At 50.1% G+C, this 21,372-nt stretch overlaps 2 protein-coding genes and 1 long non-coding RNA gene across 5 annotated transcripts in view; 1 reads left to right on the forward strand and 2 right to left on the reverse strand.

Moving 5' to 3' along the window:
* The first annotated feature begins 139 nt into the window (after window positions 1–139).
* Window positions 140–8,263, forward strand: LOC126497867 (uncharacterized). Its single transcript, XR_007590709.1, has 3 exons — window positions 140–264; window positions 748–828; window positions 6,203–8,263. It is a non-coding gene; the product is annotated as an uncharacterized lncRNA (long non-coding RNA).
* A 117-nt stretch (window positions 8,264–8,380) lies between these two features.
* Window positions 8,381–21,227, reverse strand: Msrb1 (methionine sulfoxide reductase B1). Of its 2 annotated transcripts, none has more exons than XM_050136045.1 (5): window positions 21,100–21,227; window positions 18,406–18,554; window positions 13,894–14,008; window positions 11,869–11,900; window positions 8,381–8,852 (listed from the first exon to the last, which is right to left on the reverse strand). In XM_050136045.1, the coding sequence occupies exons 1-5, from the start codon at window positions 21,152–21,154 to the stop codon at window positions 8,832–8,834; spliced, it is 372 nt and encodes a 123-aa protein (XP_049992002.1). In that variant the 5' UTR covers window positions 21,155–21,227; the 3' UTR covers window positions 8,381–8,831. The 2 variants fall into 2 exon arrangements, with proteins under 2 accessions (XP_049992002.1, XP_049991998.1); XM_050136041.1 differs by lacking the exons at window positions 18,406–18,554; window positions 21,100–21,227 and adding exons at window positions 14,437–14,585; window positions 17,131–17,258.
* Window positions 17,454–21,372, reverse strand: part of Rpl3l (ribosomal protein L3 like) — a 28,603-nt gene continuing 24,684 nt past the window's right edge. For both annotated transcript variants that reach the window (XM_050136033.1, XM_050136023.1), the window contains exons 10-11: window positions 17,993–18,112; window positions 17,454–17,804 (exon numbers count right to left, since the gene is read on the reverse strand). In XM_050136033.1, the coding sequence (XP_049991990.1) occupies window positions 17,748–17,804; window positions 17,993–18,112 (177 nt within the window). In that variant the 3' untranslated portion in view covers window positions 17,454–17,747. The remainder of the gene's footprint in view (window positions 17,805–17,992; window positions 18,113–21,372) is intronic.

Here is a 21,372-nt window from a genome sequence, read left to right on the forward strand (position 1 = left end):
CAGCCGCCCGAGAGCTGGAGGAAGATGGGGGGGCGGGGCCGAGATGCCCCTCCCTGTCCCGAGCTCAGGCCACGCCTGGAACTCGCAGACTCCCGCTAACTTCGAGCTCGACTGGAAGCCATTCGGGCTACCCCCAACACTCTTAAGCTGGTCTCCGGCTCACTTGACTCCAAAGTCTTCGCTCTTAGACTACGGGAATGCGGTGGCAGGGAGGGACACAAAGCAGCGACAAGGACTTGGCGAATGAGAGATCCAGGACGACAGGTGTGCGGTCTCAACCCTGGTTTCCTGAAGCCAGAGCCTCATCGCTGGGCCAGTCGGCAGACACGGGGTCTAGGATTCCGCCTGTGCAGGGAGGATGAAGCCCGGCGGGCATCCCGCGCAGAACGGGAGGGGGGTGTCCCCAATCCTGAGCTTGTGGCAGGAATGCTCACTCCTTGCCAGCAGTCCACCTAGCCATCCACTTGAGTGAGAGCTCTGCTCCGGGGAGAGAACTTATTAAATGGTCTGGTGACCATTTTAGAGTCCAGTGACAGATAGAGCTGGCCTCCCCAGGATGTCGGTGATCGCCTCGAGAAATTGCAAAGTGGCTCCCCCAGAAATTGGAGAGACCTGTATTAGGAGGCAGAGAAGGCAGGCACCTAGCCTCTGTCTGTGGAGCTTCCTCTAAGTATGGAGAGGTCCCCGGGCTCCTACATGTGTGGAACTTGCCAGTCGAGGACAGTTCTCCCCCATCTCCTGTTCCAGGCTCACCAGGTGCTTGCTAGAAAGGCGGAGGGGAAAGAAGACTCCAGGAGGGTGAATAAGCCATCCCGACCCAGGGGAAGGGTAACTATGCCTTGGGCTTCTTTCTGCCTTGGTCCAACTTCCTGGCTGCTAGGTCCAGTCCCTGACCCCACCATAGAACCTCAGCCCGTTCCCCAGCCTCTGCCCTAGGTTCTGTCCCTGGGCCTCGAGGCATCTGAAAGTTTCTCATCACTGTGGGCTGTCTCTGAGGGGGGCAGAGAACTTCAAATGACCCACAGACATTTAGTTCCCACACCCAGGGCAGCTGGGTCCAAGGAGTCACCCAAATCCAGTCCCAGACACCAGGCTACCTTTGCTTGTCAAGGCAAGCTGGTGCCAGCAGTCCTGTGGGCGGGTTTTAGCCCAGCACCGTCTGGGAAGCGTGTCAGTACATGCAAGATCCCAGGAAGTTCTTCTTCAGGTCTAGCTGTAAATGGGATTTGTTGCAGGCGTGCTGGTTCTCAGAGCCCTCCTAGGGAGGTCCCACGCTGCAGTATTGCACCGAACTGTCGCCACTTGGGACTCTAAATCCCTACCCTCATTCCCAAGTGTATTCCCTGGTAACTCTCCATCTTCCCAGCACTGGCTCAGTTCCCACCTCCTGCCCTTGGTTCCCCTGCTTCCTCTGCAGGGGGCCTTTTCCACAGGGCTGAAGCCTTCCCAGGAGACACTGGCCCAACAGCGAGATGAGTTGAGTGTTTGGAAGCTGACCCCCTTTTCTCTACTTTCTCTCTGGCTCTCTTGGTGGAAATGGGTACAAATCTGGGAACATCCTGGGTGATACGAATGGCCAAGGTCTCCCAAGCACCCAATGTGGATCCTAGCGCGCAATGAGTACTTAATAGATGCTGATCAGTGAGGAGGTAGGGAAGGCTTTCCGGGGTGAAGGCCAGGCAAGGAGGTAAATGCATTCCAGGCAGTAGAGAGAGTGAGGTGGTGGTAGGTGTACAGGCTCCACAGCGGAGTACATCTGAAGGAGACCAGAAGTGGGCACGCAAACTCATCCTTTAGAGGAGTAGGGGAGGGCCTTAAAGTCCCTTCCTCTAGCCTTGTGGCCACAGACTCTGGCTACCTCCAAGTTTTCATTCCTTCCTTGTAGAAAGGAAACCAAGATCCTGACCCAGGGTCTTTGGAGAAACAGCTTTACTATTGAGGTACAAGTCACATGCTATCCAAAGCCAGAGGTCACTGACTTTCAGTTTTTCATCATTGCTGTGCTTAAGTTTTATTCTGTTTTAACTGCATGAGTGTTTTGCCTGCGTGTATGTATGCGTACCGCATATGCCTGGTGTGTGAGGTCAGAAAGTCTGGTTCCCTGGGACTGGAGTTACAAACAGTTGTGAGATACCATGTGGGTGCCAGAAATTAAGCCCAAGTCATCTGGAAAATTAGTCATTATCTTTTTGGGGGGAGTTGAGGGGGGTTGTTTATTTCTCAAGACCAGAGTTCTTTGTGTGGCCTTAGAGACCAGGCTGGCCTCGAAATCAGAGATCTGCCCGCCTCTGTCTCCAGAGCGCTGGGTTTAAAGGTGTGCGCCACCACCACCTGGCTGTATCAACTCTCACTTTTATCCAGCTTTGAACATTTTTATCGCTCTCAAAAGGAACCCTAGGCCCGTTAGCAGTCATTCCGCGCTATCTCTCCCCAGCTGTGCCTGGTGGCAAGTCACCAACGCATTTCTGCCTCTCTGGACTGACGGGCCCTATTTCCTAGAAATCGACTCGTCGTTGTCTGTCAGTTTGCCTCCGTCTTCTCGCGGGCTCTTCCACTGTGCTGCACACTGAGGCTTCATCCTGCAGGGCCTTTTAGTTCCTTCATGTGGGAACTTCATATAGCTCCCTGTCTCCCTTCGACCACTGCAGACCCCATGGATAGTGTCCACTTTCTGGATATAACTATTTCTGGTTATAAACATCCATCTACAAGGTCTTGGAATTTTGCTTTGGAGGAGAATTTCTAGGTCTTAAGGTAACTCCACTTAATACTTTGGGAAGAGCCTCCTACTTATTTTTCTTTCTTTTTAAAGATTTGTCGTTTTAATTACGTGTATGTGTGTGGACCTGTATGTGAATCTATGTATGTCAGTGCCCAAGGAGGCTGGAGGCGTTGTGCTCCTCTGGAGCTGAAGTCAAAGGCAGTTGCGAGCTCCCTGACATGGGTTCTAGGACCTTGATTAAGGTCCTCTGCAAAGGCAATTACACACTTTTAACTAATGAGCCATTTCTCTAGCTCCAAAGAATCTCATTTTGAAAAACTTTCTTAATGCTGGGGAGTGGAGGCACACGCCTTTAATCCCAGCACTCAGGAGGCAGAGGCAGGCGGATCTCTGGGTTTGGGGCTAGCCTGGTCTACAGAGTGAGATCCAGGACAACCAGGGCTACACAGAGAAAAAAAAAACAAAAAGAAGAAAGAGAAGAAGGAAAAGAAAAGCTTTATTTGTTTGTTTTGAGTGTGACAACTTATTGTGTGCACATATGGATGCCAAAGAACAAAGGCATCTTTTGTCTTCCAGCCTTTACATGGGTCACAGGGTTTGAACTCGGGTTACTAGGCTTGCACAGAAAGCACCTTTACCCACTGAGCCATTTTGCCAACCTAGAAATGCCTCTTTGAAGGTAAAAGTTGATTCCAGAAACATCGTCTGTGTTTCTCAAAAATATGATTACCCACCTCCCTCCCTTGGGACGTCAAGGCTGGTCCTCGGCCTGGCTCCTGGCCTGCTTTGCTGGCAGGACCCAGCCCCAGAACTTTGCTAACATCCTCCTGTGTGACCGACCTATGGACAGTGGATCCCATCTCTGAGCCATGGACTCCTGAGAGGATGACTTGCTTCCTGCTGTCTGGTTCTACCTCTTTTGCTCAGAATTAAACACAAAGTTCCTGAGGAGTCTTCATCTTAGGAGTCCCACACATAATTTCAGCACCTAGGAGGCAGATACAGCAGGATCATCCCAGGCCAACGCCATACCCTCTCTGAGGAGTGGACGGGTTGGGAGGGTAGAGGGGAACTAGGATTGATATGTAAAATTTAAAGATAAAATTTTAAAAAAAAGATGGAGGTAGAGGTTGAGCAGTGTGTCTGCCTTTAGTCCCAGCACTCGGGAGGCAGAGGCAGGCGGATCTCTGGGTTTGGGGCTAGCCTGGTCTACAGAGCTACACAGAGAAACCCTGTCCCCCCAAAGAGAGTGGCGATAATGGGAAGAGGCTCAGTGGCTTAGAGTGCTTGCTGCTCTTTCAGAGGACCCAAATTCACTTCCCAGCGCCCACACTGGGTGGCTCATACCTACTGTAAGTCCAGCTCCAGGAGACCCGATGCCCCTCTTGTGGCCTCCATGGGCCCTCACCCACACATGTAGCCTATACTTATACGCACACACCACATAAATATAAATAGATCTTTTCTTTTTTAATGGAGGTAATGGCACACTCTCCTTCTGGAGCAGTTCTGAGGATTTATTGATAGAAATAAAGCGGGATAATTGGGAGTCATCCTCAGGTACATAGTGAATTTGAAGTTATCGTGGATTACATGAAACCCTGTCTCAAAAAAAAATGCACAGGGTGTGGCAGAGTCCCTACATAACCCAAGCTGGAGGGAACCCATGGTTCACTGATTTTGTCAAGGCAGGACAGCCAGGCAGGTGGTAGGTAGTCTCTGAGACGTGGGCCAGACAGCATGTGGATAGTTCTGCTTGGTGTTGAGGATGGAAGGGAGAGGCCTAGGACGCAGGCCTGTGAGCATGCCCCTGGGGAAGAAAGCTGACCAGGGCAGTCATGGACAAATGGAAATGCCAGCCACCTACCTCTGCCTATGCTCCCATCAGAGACTAATTAGTTCTTTGTGTGTGGTTTGTTTTTCAGTGCTAGGGATGGGCTTTGCCCATGTTAGCCAAGAGTCCTATGAGTTACACCTCATCAGGGTTTATAGGTAATTCTGACCCCTGGTTATCTTGACCTCACAATCAGTTCCAAAAGGCAGAAATGAGCATCATCAGGACCCCTTTGGGGCTCCAAACCTAAGCATGGTGGACACTCGTCCGTGCTTTCAGTGCGATTGTGTCTTTCTGTCTGATTTTTCAGCCTCTTTTGCAGTCTGGACCCCTCTTCACAGTGGATACCCCTAGTCTGGGCCCCCACAGCAGCAGTGGGTACCCCCTAGTCTCTGGAAGATGATTAATAACATTGCTCAGTCTCTCCCTCCATGGGGGAATGCTGGGGGCATTAAACACATGTGAAAGCCCCAAGACCTCCTCCCTTCAAACCACACCCTTCACCCCCAGACCCACTCCTGCAGCCTGCAGAGCCTAAGCCTGAAGGGAATGATGGGAAGGGGCTGAGACCGGAGGGTGGGCCCAGATGTCCTTGATTTGTGTGGGCTTTTTCCACTTTGGAGTCCGGATGTGGCTCAATCCCAGGGAGGAGCCCTTGAGAGAGACCTGCCCCGTCCACCCAGCCCTAGAGAGTTCGCTTTAGTTCACCCTGGTGGGAAAGGAGGCCAGGCAAGAGCCCACTCTGGGGACAGAGAGGGACAATGCTGACAATATAAAGGATCTAGGAGCGTTCTCTGCCCCTTTCCCATAGGTGACCTTGACATTCAGCCAGCCCCCTGAACCTTCCTTTTCTACTTTATTAAAAGAGAACCCTAGCCTGCTGTGGTGGCGCAGGCCTTTAATCCCAGCACTCAAGAAACAGAGGCAGGTGGATCTCTTTGAGTTCGAGGCCAGCCTGGTCTACAGAGTGAGTTCCAGGACAGTCAAGGCTACACAGAGAAACCCTGTCTCAAAAAAACAAAAAATAAAACAGACAAAAACAAGATCCCAGTCCCCACTTGGCTTTTAGTCATCAGAGGATGGAAGACAGCAGCAATGAAAAGAATCTGCTTTTGCTCTGGTCAGCCAAGTTCCTCATTTTCTTTATTTTTCTTCAGACAGGGCCTCCCTCCTGGTTCCCAGAATCTATAACTAGGAACTATAATTGCTTCTTGCAATGTAGCCCAGATCATCTTGGTTTTGTTGTTGTTGTTTATTTGTTTGTTTTTCAGACAAGGTCTCACTGTGTAGCCTTGACTGGTCTGAAATGTCCTTTTGTAGATCCGCTTGCCTCTGCTTCCCGAGTGCTGGCGTTAAAGGCGTGCGCCACCGCATCCAACCCAATCCCACTTTTAACAGTGTAGTGCTTCCAAGTTTTCAGTACCGACTCAGAGCAGTGAGACTGGTGATCTTTAGATAATTAGGTTAGGGTTAGGGTGGGTGGATGAGCGGGAAGAAGGGGATTCTCCCTGCCGACTCCACTCTTCCAGTGTCCTAGCCCCGCCCGTGTTGCCATGGATACCCTTCAGCACCGTGGGAGGGCTGAGCATATCTAAAGGATTTCACAGCTGACTACTCTTTGACCCAGTCTCTCCACCTATCCCCAGTGATGACCCCAAGGACTAGAAGGTGAACAACAGAAGGAAGAGACCTGGATCCATGCTCTGAAGATGACACGCTGTTACCAATTCACTGACTTGGGTCCTCTGGCTCTAGGGGTAGAAATGGACAGAACCTGTGAGACATCAAGAAGCTAGCGCTTCAGGGGCCGAGCGCTATAGCCCTCCGAATTTGACAGCAGCGAACTAGTGGCGCCCTCTAGTGTTAGCTCTTGCTTACTTGCAGCTTCTGGGTAGGCATTCCAGTCCTCTCCTTCAGCCCCTGCTTCACTACTCTTCCCACGGCCTCCCAAGCTGCTGTTGTTGCTGACTGCTGCCGCCCATGCTGCCCTTTGAAAAGCAGCTACTGCTAGACTCTTCCTTCCTGTTTCTCTGTTTTGGCTGAAGTTAGAGTTGTCAAGCAGCCTCGGCCCCTCTGCTTCTGCAGCTCCGGCTGCCACGCCTCTGCCTTTGCTCCACTGTTCCCGCTACTTTCTCTTCGTTTTCAGCTCAGCCTGCACTGCTAACTGTGAGCAAGATAAGACACCAACAGAAGCCTCTTGTTGGGCCTCATGTAGTAACACTAAGGCAAATAGCACAAGACTGAGCCTTCCAGCCAATTCGCTGAGTGGAACGCCCCGCTTATATAGAGCGAGAAAGTGTACCAGTCACAGCACACCTCCTGTGCAAATGACAACTTGTTCTTGCACCAGTCACAGCCTGTTTTAACATTTTGTGCTTATATTTATTACACGTGTTTGAAGTGTATTGCGCCATGTGCTTGTCTGGTGCCCATGGAAGTCAGAAGAGGGCACTGGATCCCCTGGCCACCGTGTGGATGATGGAAACCAAACCCAGGTCCCCCGCGAGAGCCACGAGTGCTCTCAGGCACTGAGTCATCATTCAAGCCCCTGCGTCCTGTTGCTTAGCACCCATCACTGCAGTCCTCTGCATCCCTCTGCCAGGCTACCAAAAGAAGCTCTCCTCCTCTGACCTGGGTATAAACAGTTGCAGGATCATCTAGAATCCAGAGGTTGGTGACAGCAAAATGTCTGGTGTGAACTGTTTCGAACACCCTTAACTGAAGCCGAGCCTTCAGGAGCTGGGAGCAATCAACTTTGATCATCCTGGCGTTTGCTCTAGACAGCCACGGACGAGACAGCCAGTGCTGGTGTAAGGACAGTAGTCTGACAGGCTATTTGTCTGACAGTCCTTTTGCTCAAGGCAGCCAGGGTAGCAAGGGAGAGCCCCATAGCTGCCAATTAGGGAGTCAATTAGGAAAATTATAGGAACACGGACTTCAGAAGATGTACTTAGGCCAAGGACTCATGGTTAACACTAATAGTAGTTTTTCAGAGTTTAAGAGTGCTGAACACCTACCTGCCCAGTGCCCCAGGCAAGGAGCACCTGTGCAGGTAGTCGGTCTGCTGGAGGCTGAAGAGGGAGCCAGAGGTCCTGCGCCAAGGTACACTTACCTCTCCCTCAATAAAGAAAACCCAGAGCACGAACCTCCCCCAATATCAAGACTGGAACCACTGAGGCCATTCAGAATGGCAAGTCCCAGCTGATCAGCAGATAGCGTCATCAGAGAAGGCACCACCTCCTGGGGCATCTCAACAGTGGGCCAGACAGGCACGCAGTCAGTGTTAGTAACGGGAAGCCCCAAGCCCAGAGTCTCTCCACACAAATGCTTCAAACTCCTGCAGCCCTGAACCCTGACAGACTCTTCCAAGCTTCAAGACTGTCAACCCTGACCTACGTTGCCTTCCCACAGACTGAGGAATCTTCCTCCTGGCTCAGAGGCAGGTGAGCGAGGTCCACCTGTTCCTGAGACTCTGGGCAGGTGTTGGCCATATGTTTATGGGACCCTTTCCCTCCTGCTGGATTGCCTCGTCCAAGCCTTTATAGGAAGGTTTGTGCTCACTCTTATTGCATCTTGTCATGCTAGGTTAGGTTGATATCACTAACAGGCCTGCTCATTTCTGAAGGGAAATGCAGGGGCAGTGGATCTGAGGGAGAAAGGAGGTGGTTGTGACAGGCACCTGAGAGGAGGGAGTGGAGGCTGCAGTTGGAATGTATTGTATGAGAGAATAAAGAAGCACCCTGTTTAAATCAAGTCAAGTGTGGTGGCACATATAATCCTAGTTCAACCCCAGCACTGCAGTAAATAAATAAGTAAATGTAGCAACCAGTCCAGACTTCATGTTTATTGATTTCCCATTGATTACTCCAGAAAGGATTCAAGATGGGGTGAGTTTCAGCATCACCCATGCTCCCAGACGTCAAGAGCTCCCAAGCACATACAGCAAGGTACAGTGGCTTTATCTCGGGGAGGGACACCCCTGCAGGTATGAACTGGAGGGAGCAATGAGATCAAGGCCCCTGCTACACTGGTCAGGTAATGGGGCAACAGTCACTTTCCCAAGTCAGAGTGAGGCAAGATGGATCCGGATTGTGAAACAGAGTTCTGCTTTCTCTGTCAGAAGACAAGGGTCCAAGAGCCCATGACATCAGCCTTGGCCCACTCCCCTCCCTGAAGGTCACAGGTCATCACGACCCTGGCTGACTTAGAAGGATTTAACCAGAGCAGATCATGCGGTGACCAAGGTTGGAGTGGGTGGCCAGGGAAGCCCCAGTGTTATTCCATCTGCTGCGTAGCCTGGAGGAGGAGATAGGCACAAACTTTAGTGAAGGCCACACTCAGAACTGAGCCCCATAGGGGTGGGTAGCAGGATGCGAGCAGAAGGCTTGGGCACTGATGTTGGAGGTCCTTCTGTATATGTGTTGCTTTTAACCAATAACTTGGCAGAGCAAAGCCAGGAGGGAAATCTTTTTTTTTTTTTTCTTTTTTTTTTTTTTTTTTGTTTTTCGAGACAGGGTTTCTCTGTGGTTTTGGAGCCTGTCCTGGAACTAGCTCTTGTAGACCAGGCTGGTCTCGAACTCACAGAGATCTGCCTGTCTCTGCCTCCCAAGTGCTGGGATTAAAGGCGTGCGCCACCACTGCCCGGCTCCAGGAGGGAAATCCGAACAGAGATCTATAGAGAGAGTAGGCGGAGTCAGAGAGACACCATGTAGCTGCCAAAGGAACCGGTCACCAGAATTTTACCCAGCAAGCCACAGCCTAGTGGCGAGACATAGAATAATAGAAATGGGCTATTTTAAGATATAAGAGCTAGCCAATAAGAAGCCTGAGACAATAGGCCAGTGTTATAATTAATACAGTTTCTGTGCGATTATTTGGATCTCAGTGGTCAGGAAACAAAAGAGCAGTCTCCGAATGGAATGCCAATGTGGGCAGCTACAACCACACAAAACCTGAGAGAGCATGAGAAGGAAATCTGGACACTAAAGAACAGAGGTAAGCACAGCTTCTTGGTAGCAGCATTTTCTCAGGTGCGCTCTGTTTGCTGGTGGCAGGCAGAGGTGCGGCTCCTTTAAGAGGTTTCCTGACTGGGCACTAGCAGCAAAAACTGTGCTTCCTGGTTGTTGCCTCTGGTCCTACACATAAATGGGGTCTGTGAGCAGCATGCTACTAGTTGCTTAACGGTGACAGAGACCAGCTGCGGCCCTGGAGCTGGGGTAGTGAGCATGGCTCGCAGAGACGGTGAACATGCCTCCGCCATGTTGGACTGAGCAGGACTGAATTGGTCCTAGCCATGCCCAGTTAGCATTTAAACCAAAAAAGAAGGCAGCACTCCTGGTCAGAAAATGATTATAGATAAACATAAAGACAGATTCAGACAAAAATAAACCTCTGAATGGGTCATAGTGTTAGATAAATGTACATAGGCTTAGGAGAGAGAAGAAAAAAAGAGTACAGAGAGTTATAAAAAGAAATAGGGTTTTTTTTTTGGGGGGGGGGGTTCCAAGACAGGGTTTCCCTGTGTAACAGTCCTAACTGTCCTGGAACTAGCTCTTGTAGACCAGGCTGGCCTTGAACCCTTGAACTCACCAGTGATTCACCCGCCTCTGCCTCCAAAATAAATAGTTTTAAAAAATAAAACAAAGTCTTTAAAGAGACAGTATAAGTAAAAGTAATACAAAAGAGTACAGACAGTCATAGATTAAAGGAGTAAAGAGCCGGGCCGTGGTGGCGCACGCCTTTAATCCCAGCACTCGGGAGGCAGAGGCAGGCGGATCTCTGTGAGTTTGAGACCAGCCTGGTCTACAAGAGCTAGTTCTAGGACAGACTCCAAAGCTACAGAGAAACCCTGTCTCGAAAAACAAACAAACAAAAAAGAATACTTTGCATTGGTATGGACTTTAGTCTATTAACACAAACTTAAGGTTGATTTTGTTAAACTGTATATACTTTTTTTTTTACTTTTATTTAAGTTATTATATTTGTGCAGTTCATTTTAAAATGTAATGTATAATTACAAGTATAGATTAATAGATAGTCATAATAGTCAAGCTTGTAGTCATGTTAGGTTTTCTAGATTTATAGAAACATATTTCAGCTAGAGAGATAATCTTTAACACTTCAAAAACCTACAGAATATAATATTTAAAATATTTTAAGAACTTAAGACTTTTCTTCAGGGTTTCTGTTTCACAGAAGAAACTGCCAGACATTCTGCAGGATACAGAAGAAAGTGACTGACAAACTGCCAAGATAGAGGAAATAGCCTTTTAAATTTCTTGCTTCATGGAAAAGTCTGCCAGATACTATGGGCCTATAGGCTGAAGATAGATGCCCCAACGTTACAGAAGAACTTTGGGTGACTGTCTAGGCAGCAAGATATCTCAATCAATTCTAGAACTTTGGAAGTTGTTTACAATGCACTTCCTGTTTACTTAGGTAATGTTATATCCTTCTGGAGTCTTTGAGGAGTTGAAGACAGATAGTTATAGTTTTCCTTAGTTGTGATAAAAAATAAATTAGATACGAAATTTTAGAATCACAAAGATAAAACAGATGATAGAATATTTGATTTTGCCAGATACAAATAGACTTGCTTGATACTTGTTTTGTTATATGTAATTTTACTACGTTAAAGTTAAAATCTTCCTTTTTATTTAGACAGAAAAGGGGAGATGATGTTGGATGTCCTTCTGTATATGTGTTGCTTTTACTGGTTGATAAATAAAACTGTTTCAGCCAATGACTTAGCAGAGCAAAGTCAGGCAGGAAATCTGAACAGAGATCTACAAAGAGAGTAAGTGGAGTCAGAGAGATGCCATGTAGCTGCCAAAGGAGACAGTTGCCGGAACCTTACCTGGTAAGCCACAGCCTCATGGCGATATACAGAATAATAGAAATGGGTTATTTTAAGATATAAGAGCTAGCCAATAAGAATCCTGAGCTAAAAGGCCAAACAGTGTTGTAATTAATATAGTTTCTGTGTGATTATTTGGGTCTGGGTGGCAGGGAAACAAAAGAGCAGTCTCTGCCTACAGAGTACAGTGTCATTCAAAGATGAGCTAAACCCAGAGACTCTTACAGACTCAAACAGCTAATGGCTTAACACCATCCCCAGGACCATCATGGTAGAACAGTAGACTTTCCAAAGGTGCTCCATCTAAGGTGATTCCATTCAGAGCCAGGGCACTGGGAGCCTTCCTGATGCTTCAACCACCTCCTCCCAGCCTCCCAGTCTGAATGTCCAGAGTTCCATCACTAAAGTGGGGCTGCCCGACAGTGGGCATGCCCATCTAGAAGGACAGCTGCTCACCTTGTGCTCCTGGGGAGCAGGAGTTTCTCCGCCTGGAAAAGAGAGGAGAGAAAACACATCATTGTTAAGTCAAGCTTCATCTGGTGTGATGGTTCCTAGCTGCAAGCCCAGCATTCCAGAGGCAGGAGGTTCAGGAGGTGCCGTCAGGAAGGGCTGTATGGTAAATTCCAGGCCACTATGGGCCACAGTGACACCTATCTCAAAATATTAAACCGTATTGGAGACTGAGACAGTAGATCTCTGTGAACTCAAGGACTGCCAGGGCTATATAGCAAGACCCTGGCTTTGTTTGTTTGTTTGTTTTCTCTGTGAAACAACCCTGGCTGTCCTGGAACTCACAGAGATTTGCCTGCCTCTGCCTCCCAAGTGCTGGGATTAAAGGTGTGTGTCGCCACTACCAAGCACAAGCTCCTGTCTTAAAGAACAAAAACCTAAAACCAGGAAACAAAAAAACTAAAACCAGGGATAGGTAGCTCAGTGGGTGAAGGCACTTGCCATCCAAGCCTAAGAACCTGAACTTGATACCCAGGTTAAAAGTGGAAGACTGAGAACCAACTCCCGTATCTGTCCTCTGACATGTGCACTGGCATGTACACACCCACAAGTACACTAAGTGAATAAACTAAAATGTATTTTTGTCAGGGAGCTGGAGAGATGGGCGGCTCATCCAGAGGACCCAGGATCCATCCCCAGCACCCACATGATGGCTAACACCATCTGTAACTCCAGCCCCAGGGATCCAATGCCCTCTTCTGGTTCCTCCGGCACTGCACACACTTGGTACACAGAAATGCATGCAGGCAGGCTGGAGAGATGGCTCAGAGGTTAAGAGCACTGACTGCTCTTCCAGAGGTCCTGAGTTCAATTCCCAGCAACCACATGGTGGCTCACTCACAACCATCTGTAATGAGATCTGGTGCCCTCTTCTGGCCTGCAGGCATACATGCAGGCAGAACTCTGTATACATAATAAATAAATAAATCTTAAAAAAAAAAAAAAAAGAAATACATGCAGGCAAAATGCCCATATACATAATATAAAAGTAAAAAGAGAGCTGGGGGTAGTGGCACATGCCTTTCCAGCACTTGGGAAGCAGAGGTAGGTGGTGCTGATCTCTGAGTTCCAAGCCAGCCTGATCTACAGAACAAGTTCCTGGATTAAACACACACACACACACACACACACACACTGGCCAGCCTGATCTACAGAGCAAATTCCTGGATTAAACACACACAAATAAATAAATAAATGGAGGAAAATGTACTTTTTCTGAAAAGTACTAAGACCAAACATGAGTCAGCAGACTCCAGGCCAGGTGGAAGGCCCAGGGAGCCAGCACAACGGAGTAGGCACACTATTCATTTCCTGAGATCTACAGGACACACAGTCTCTTCTTCCTTCACCAGACACAGAGAACAAAGGACAGCAGGGCACAAATATCGCCATAGCTCAGTGTGCCCCCGGCCTTCCAGACTGCCATTAACCCCACAGGGAGGACTGTCAGCTGTTATTTGACAGCTCCATTTTGCAGATCAAGAAACTGGATAAAGGGTCTGGCCCTTGACCACCACTAAAAAGGTTGATAAAGGAGCAGTTTTATTGAGTTGTTACTATGTGCTAGGCCCTAGGGGGTACCATATCACATTCAGTTGTCCCAGCAGTCCTGGGATATAAAATATGCTACCATGGTGACTATGCAGAGGAATGACAGGCACTCAGGTTCAGAAGCAAGCCTTTGGTCACATGGCCCACCAGGTCCTCAGCCTTCACCCACCCCTACAATCAACCAAAGATTCCAGGCACATGGAAAGGCCAGGCCTACAGAGAGAACCTCACGCCACGCTCTCCCTGAGATGGACCCGAGACACCCTAGATGTTAGCCTCCTAGTCCTGTCCTTCAGCCAGTTTTTGAGGCGCCATTGGTAGGTGCATTTTGCGACAGTCGACAGTCCAGCCTCCACCACGTGCCTCCCCGCTGCATTTTCCTCAGTGACAATAGGATGTCCCGCCACTAAAGGTGCTCACCTTTAGGGATGAACTTCAATGAGCTGCTAAATATTCAGAATCGGGATTGTCCTCGCTTGGGGCCATCATTCAGGAACTCGTGGCCCAACCCATTGCCACACTTACCACAGGACACCTGGGAAAACCCAAACACAGTTAGTGGCCCTGCCTGCTGCAAAGAGATAATGCTTCCACCATCTGCCTGTTTCCCAAGCTATCTATAGCTCTGAGGGGTGGGGCCTGTGCAAGGAAGCTGTCCTGATGCTCACGCTCTCTCAGACTACAAGCACTCTCAAAATCCACGTGTGGCGACTTTAGTCCCAGCTCAGGAGGCAGAGGCAGATGGATCTCTGAGTTTGAGGCCAGCCTGCACTGCAGAGAAGGACAGCCAGGGCTACACAGAGAAACCCATGTCTCAAAAAAAAAAAAAAAAAAAATCTTAGACGCCAGCGTCCTAGCTGAAGATGGAGACCTGGAATAGCCTCACGAGGGAGCAAAGGAAGAAAAGCGTAACTGGTGCCAAGACCCTCCCTGGCCGGCACTCCCCAGGACGATCGCACCCACCTTTAAAGCTTCGGGTCGGTTCTTCTCGGGGCGCTTGGTCACACTGTCTGCATGGACGGTCTCAGTGAACGCTGGCCATGGGGAGGAGTGTGCATACTTGGAGCGGCTGGAGAACAGCTCATAGCCACACTTGGAGCACACATACACGCCTGCAGCAGAGGAAGAACAAGCGCAGAGTCAACCGTCAGCTCCATCTGTCTGTGCAGTTTTCCTTGTCTTTGGACCCAGGAAACGACAACAGTAGCACCGTCCCATCGTGGTGGTAGAGCACGCCGTCCCCATGTACCCCTGCTCATAGCCCATTGATTGCCTCTGGGAGACCCAGCAAGGCCTGGCTGGGTCACACGAGATGAGGAATCACTCTCTGCGCTCATTTCTGCTGCTCTCAGTGGCCCGTGATGAAATCTTTAACCTTTTAATTTCATTATTTAGTTTTGGATGTTTTAAGACTTTATTTTATGCATATGGCTGTTTTGCCTGCATGTATGTCCATGTATGTTTTGCCTGCATGTACCACATGTATGCAGTGCCCACAGACACTGGAAGAGACCAGAATAAAGGGTCAGATTCCTGAGAATGGAGTGAACCATCATGTGGGAATAAAACCCCGGCCCCTTGGGGGTTTGTTCTGAGACAACATCTTGTGCCGTCATTTGTGTGGTCAGTTTCTGTTAACTTGAAACAAACTGGAGTTGCCCAGGCAGAGGACTCCAGATGAGGCCTTACCTGATCAAACTGGTCTGTGGGCATGTCTATGGGGGCACTTTCTTGATTAATGATGGCTGTGGGAGGGCCCAGCTCACTGTGGGTGGTACCACCCCTAAGTAAGTGGGTCTAGATTATCTATAGAAGAAAGGTAGCTGAGGCAGGTGTGGTGGTGCACACTTTTAACCCCAGCACTGGAGAGGCAGAAGCAGGAAGATCTCTGAGTTCGAGGTGAGTTCCAGGACAGCCAAGGCTACAAGGAGAAATCCTGTCTTGAAAAAAAAGAAAAAGAAAAAATGAAAAGGAAGGAAGAAAAGGAAGAAAGGAAGGAAGCTGAGCAAGCTAGGGCAGCAAACCAGTAAGCAGCATTTCTCTGTGGTCTCTGCTAAGTTCCTGCCTCTGGGTTCCTAACTTGGCTTCCCTCGATGATGGACAGTGACTTGCAAACTGAAATAAACTCTTTCCTCCCTGGACGGGTTTTGGCCAGTGTTATCACAACAGAGACACAAACTAGGACGAGTCTCACACTGTAGCCCAGGCTAGCCTGAAACTCTGTAATCCAGGCTGGCCTCATATCTAAGGCAATGCCCTGGGTGGTAATGGCGCACGCCTCTAATCCCAGCACTCAGCAGGCAGAGACAGGTGGATCTCTGTGAGTTTGAGGCCTACAGAGCAAGTTCCAGGACAGGTTCCAAAGCTACAGAGAAACCCTGTCGCGAGAAACTAAAAAATAAAAAAATATAAAGGCAATGCTTCTGCCTGAGCTTCCTATACCCTGGCATTACAGATGTGAACCATACTTGGCTAACATATCCATTTATGGGCAAGAAGGTGGAAGGCTGGCGTTGCAGACACACAATAATGTATGTGGCCAAGAGAGAACCCTAAATACCTGATGATAGCCTTCCTTTACCCCTGGACAAGATCCACACAGCAGGCCCCTAACACTGCCAGTGTAACCATTTGGTCTCCCTCGAGTGGGCATCTCTGCTACTCTACAAAGTTCCAAACTGGATACCCAGCCGTGGGCCTGCTCTCTGAGCAGGAACACACTGGCTTTAGGGAACAGTCTTCCAAGCCAAACAGGGAACCCCAGAAAAACAACTGCTCAGAAGAAAGGTTTCAACCTGTCCCCAAAAGATCACCTGAGTGGAAGGAGTCTTTAAGGTTACAAAACTGAATTGCATAACTACTTGAAAGACTAAAAAATGGGAAGTTGCAGGGTACTGATTCACCCACCACCCACCCCTTGAGGGTGTGAACTGTTCAGACTGTACCCGGAACTGGAGAGGAGGCAAAACATAGTGGCATTCAGCTTGCCAGGGCAGCCTGGGAGCATCTGGAGTCCTGTAGCCAAGAAGGACTCAAGGGAGTGACCCTGTATTACAGCTGGCATATACAGATGCCCAGTGTCACAGCTCAGCCCTCTAGAGAACAGACATCCAACAAATCCCGCCCCAGGAATGCCAATGCCATACATAGTTTTACCAAATTAGTCGCGCATCAGCAGAAGGGAACTCACCAGAGTCTCTCCCAGCCTGGGTCTACTGCGCCCAGGCTGGACGGGTTACTCTTCACTGACAGCTAACAGAGAGGACAGGGAGACACCCGGACAGGCACATTCAGGACTCAACGGAAAGTGCCGAAGGAGTCCGGGAAGGAACACACAACAGGGAACCTCGGACCACACATCCTCGGAATCCCGCTCCACTCTGAAACCATATGGATAGTACCACCCCAAAGCACTCGGCCCGGAGGATCCGTAGTGAGATCTACACTGAGGTTCAAGGCCTGACCCCCACGAAAACAGATTTTACTGGAATGCCCCCTCTCCTCTCAAGTCCTTCTGCTCCAGCCCTCGCCAGCCCCTTCTCTTAGTCCTTCTTTCCCAAACTCGCTTCTCCTCAGCAGCCACGGTCGCCCCATCCTGGCTCGGAAATTCCACCATCATCCAGAAGACGATGCCTCCTTTAAGGCCACAGGCTGTACCTGGCTCGAAGTGATTCTGGAAAACCTCGCCCCCGAAGAAGCTGCAGAACGACATGGCCGCAATGGAGCAAACCAAAGCACCCCTCCGGGGAACATGAAATCCCTCAGCTCTAGACGCAAACCCGCCCCCTTCCTAATGACCAATCACGTACAGGTTTGCTCTAAGCCCCGCCCCTAGAGGAGAATCACTCCAGGATTTCTCACTACCCTCCTCCTAGAAGCCCCGCCCTCGACCTGTCTGTCTTTCCTCCGGTAGGTCCTAAACCCCACCCGTCCAACCAATCCCTCCCAGGAACCAGGTTTCCCACTTCCGCCTCCAGGAGGCCCCGCTCGGAGAGCCTCTTCCGTGTAGCCTCTCTCCTTCAGCAGAAGCCGGGGTTCAGCCAGGGCTCCAGAAGACCTCAGGACCCCAGTGGTACATCCACCCAGCTGCATGCCTAGTCCGCCGTAATCTGGCCGTAAACCTTGCGCTTTGAGACGTCGGCCCGCCTTTTGGCGCCCCCACACCACCCTGCAACCCTCTGACCCAGGCTTAAGAGTTTCCTCAGGACTTTATTAGATAAAAACGACAGGACGCGCAGCAGAAGCACTCCCTAGTGTGCTCTATTCCAGGCATCTTATATGTTTCCCGAGGTCTCCGGCTTCTCTTTCTCCAGATGCTTCTTTTGGGTGCCCTGGTTCAAATGGGGGGACAGGAGGAGTGTTAGTCACGAGAATCAATCAAGAAATACTGTCTACGACCGTCACCAAGGCTACTGAGGGCCTCTCTGCTAGATCCCTAAAAGCGCCCTTCCCCAGCTCCTCTCCGAAACAAGCGCGGTATGGAGTTTTGGGACCCAGAGAACAAGCGGGACTAGCTCACCATGAAGGCTCTCTTCTCCTGCGCTGTTTGGAAGCGTCCATAGCCAAACTTGGAAGTGGTGTCAATGAACTTGAGTTCGATATTCTCCAGAGCTCGGCGGCTGTGGTGCACTAGGAGGGACTGGGGATCCAAGAGAGACGTCAAGGATGGAGAGCCCCAACTACCCCGTACCCGCCCCCCCCCCCCCCCCCCCCCCCCCCCCCCCCCCCCCCCCCCCCCCCCCCCCCCCCCCCCCCCCCCCCCCCCCCCCCCCCCCCCCCCCCCCCNAAAAAAAAAAAAAAAAAAATCTTAGACGCCAGCGTCCTAGCTGAAGATGGAGACCTGGAATAGCCTCACGAGGGAGCAAAGGAAGAAAAGCGTAACTGGTGCCAAGACCCTCCCTGGCCGGCACTCCCCAGGACGATCGCACCCACCTTTAAAGCTTCGGGTCGGTTCTTCTCGGGGCGCTTGGTCACACTGTCTGCATGGACGGTCTCAGTGAACGCTGGCCATGGGGAGGAGTGTGCATACTTGGAGCGGCTGGAGAACAGCTCATAGCCACACTTGGAGCACACATACACGCCTGCAGCAGAGGAAGAACAAGCGCAGAGTCAACCGTCAGCTCCATCTGTCTGTGCAGTTTTCCTTGTCTTTGGACCCAGGAAACGACAACAGTAGCACCGTCCCATCGTGGTGGTAGAGCACGCCGTCCCCATGTACCCCTGCTCATAGCCCATTGATTGCCTCTGGGAGACCCAGCAAGGCCTGGCTGGGTCACACGAGATGAGGAATCACTCTCTGCGCTCATTTCTGCTGCTCTCAGTGGCCCGTGATGAAATCTTTAACCTTTTAATTTCATTATTTAGTTTTGGATGTTTTAAGACTTTATTTTATGCATATGGCTGTTTTGCCTGCATGTATGTCCATGTATGTTTTGCCTGCATGTACCACATGTATGCAGTGCCCACAGACACTGGAAGAGACCAGAATAAAGGGTCAGATTCCTGAGAATGGAGTGAACCATCATGTGGGAATAAAACCCCGGCCCCTTGGGGGTTTGTTCTGAGACAACATCTTGTGCCGTCATTTGTGTGGTCAGTTTCTGTTAACTTGAAACAAACTGGAGTTGCCCAGGCAGAGGACTCCAGATGAGGCCTTACCTGATCAAACTGGTCTGTGGGCATGTCTATGGGGGCACTTTCTTGATTAATGATGGCTGTGGGAGGGCCCAGCTCACTGTGGGTGGTACCACCCCTAAGTAAGTGGGTCTAGATTATCTATAGAAGAAAGGTAGCTGAGGCAGGTGTGGTGGTGCACACTTTTAACCCCAGCACTGGAGAGGCAGAAGCAGGAAGATCTCTGAGTTCGAGGTGAGTTCCAGGACAGCCAAGGCTACAAGGAGAAATCCTGTCTTGAAAAAAAAGAAAAAGAAAAAATGAAAAGGAAGGAAGAAAAGGAAGAAAGGAAGGAAGCTGAGCAAGCTAGGGCAGCAAACCAGTAAGCAGCATTTCTCTGTGGTCTCTGCTAAGTTCCTGCCTCTGGGTTCCTAACTTGGCTTCCCTCGATGATGGACAGTGACTTGCAAACTGAAATAAACTCTTTCCTCCCTGGACGGGTTTTGGCCAGTGTTATCACAACAGAGACACAAACTAGGACGAGTCTCACACTGTAGCCCAGGCTAGCCTGAAACTCTGTAATCCAGGCTGGCCTCATATCTAAGGCAATGCCCTGGGTGGTAATGGCGCACGCCTCTAATCCCAGCACTCAGCAGGCAGAGACAGGTGGATCTCTGTGAGTTTGAGGCCTACAGAGCAAGTTCCAGGACAGGTTCCAAAGCTACAGAGAAACCCTGTCGCGAGAAACTAAAAAATAAAAAAATATAAAGGCAATGCTTCTGCCTGAGCTTCCTATACCCTGGCATTACAGATGTGAACCATACTTGGCTAACATATCCATTTATGGGCAAGAAGGTGGAAGGCTGGCGTTGCAGACACACAATAATGTATGTGGCCAAGAGAGAACCCTAAATACCTGATGATAGCCTTCCTTTACCCCTGGACAAGATCCACACAGCAGGCCCCTAACACTGCCAGTGTAACCATTTGGTCTCCCTCGAGTGGGCATCTCTGCTACTCTACAAAGTTCCAAACTGGATACCCAGCCGTGGGCCTGCTCTCTGAGCAGGAACACACTGGCTTTAGGGAACAGTCTTCCAAGCCAAACAGGGAACCCCAGAAAAACAACTGCTCAGAAGAAAGGTTTCAACCTGTCCCCAAAAGATCACCTGAGTGGAAGGAGTCTTTAAGGTTACAAAACTGAATTGCATAACTACTTGAAAGACTAAAAAATGGGAAGTTGCAGGGTACTGATTCACCCACCACCCACCCCTTGAGGGTGTGAACTGTTCAGACTGTACCCGGAACTGGAGAGGAGGCAAAACATAGTGGCATTCAGCTTGCCAGGGCAGCCTGGGAGCATCTGGAGTCCTGTAGCCAAGAAGGACTCAAGGGAGTGACCCTGTATTACAGCTGGCATATACAGATGCCCAGTGTCACAGCTCAGCCCTCTAGAGAACAGACATCCAACAAATCCCGCCCCAGGAATGCCAATGCCATACATAGTTTTACCAAATTAGTCGCGCATCAGCAGAAGGGAACTCACCAGAGTCTCTCCCAGCCTGGGTCTACTGCGCCCAGGCTGGACGGGTTACTCTTCACTGACAGCTAACAGAGAGGACAGGGAGACACCCGGACAGGCACATTCAGGACTCAACGGAAAGTGCCGAAGGAGTCCGGGAAGGAACACACAACAGGGAACCTCGGACCACACATCCTCGGAATCCCGCTCCACTCTGAAACCATATGGATAGTACCACCCCAAAGCACTCGGCCCGGAGGATCCGTAGTGAGATCTACACTGAGGTTCAAGGCCTGACCCCCACGAAAACAGATTTTACTGGAATGCCCCCTCTCCTCTCAAGTCCTTCTGCTCCAGCCCTCGCCAGCCCCTTCTCTTAGTCCTTCTTTCCCAAACTCGCTTCTCCTCAGCAGCCACGGTCGCCCCATCCTGGCTCGGAAATTCCACCATCATCCAGAAGACGATGCCTCCTTTAAGGCCACAGGCTGTACCTGGCTCGAAGTGATTCTGGAAAACCTCGCCCCCGAAGAAGCTGCAGAACGACATGGCCGCAATGGAGCAAACCAAAGCACCCCTCCGGGGAACATGAAATCCCTCAGCTCTAGACGCAAACCCGCCCCCTTCCTAATGACCAATCACGTACAGGTTTGCTCTAAGCCCCGCCCCTAGAGGAGAATCACTCCAGGATTTCTCACTACCCTCCTCCTAGAAGCCCCGCCCTCGACCTGTCTGTCTTTCCTCCGGTAGGTCCTAAACCCCACCCG

The sequence above is a fragment of the Alexandromys fortis genome, unplaced genomic scaffold (assembly GCF_014885135.2).
Source record: "Alexandromys fortis isolate MF-2015 unplaced genomic scaffold, M_Fortis_MF-2015_v1.1 scaffold_29, whole genome shotgun sequence".
NCBI classification, from domain to species: domain Eukaryota; kingdom Metazoa; phylum Chordata; class Mammalia; order Rodentia; family Cricetidae; genus Alexandromys; species Alexandromys fortis.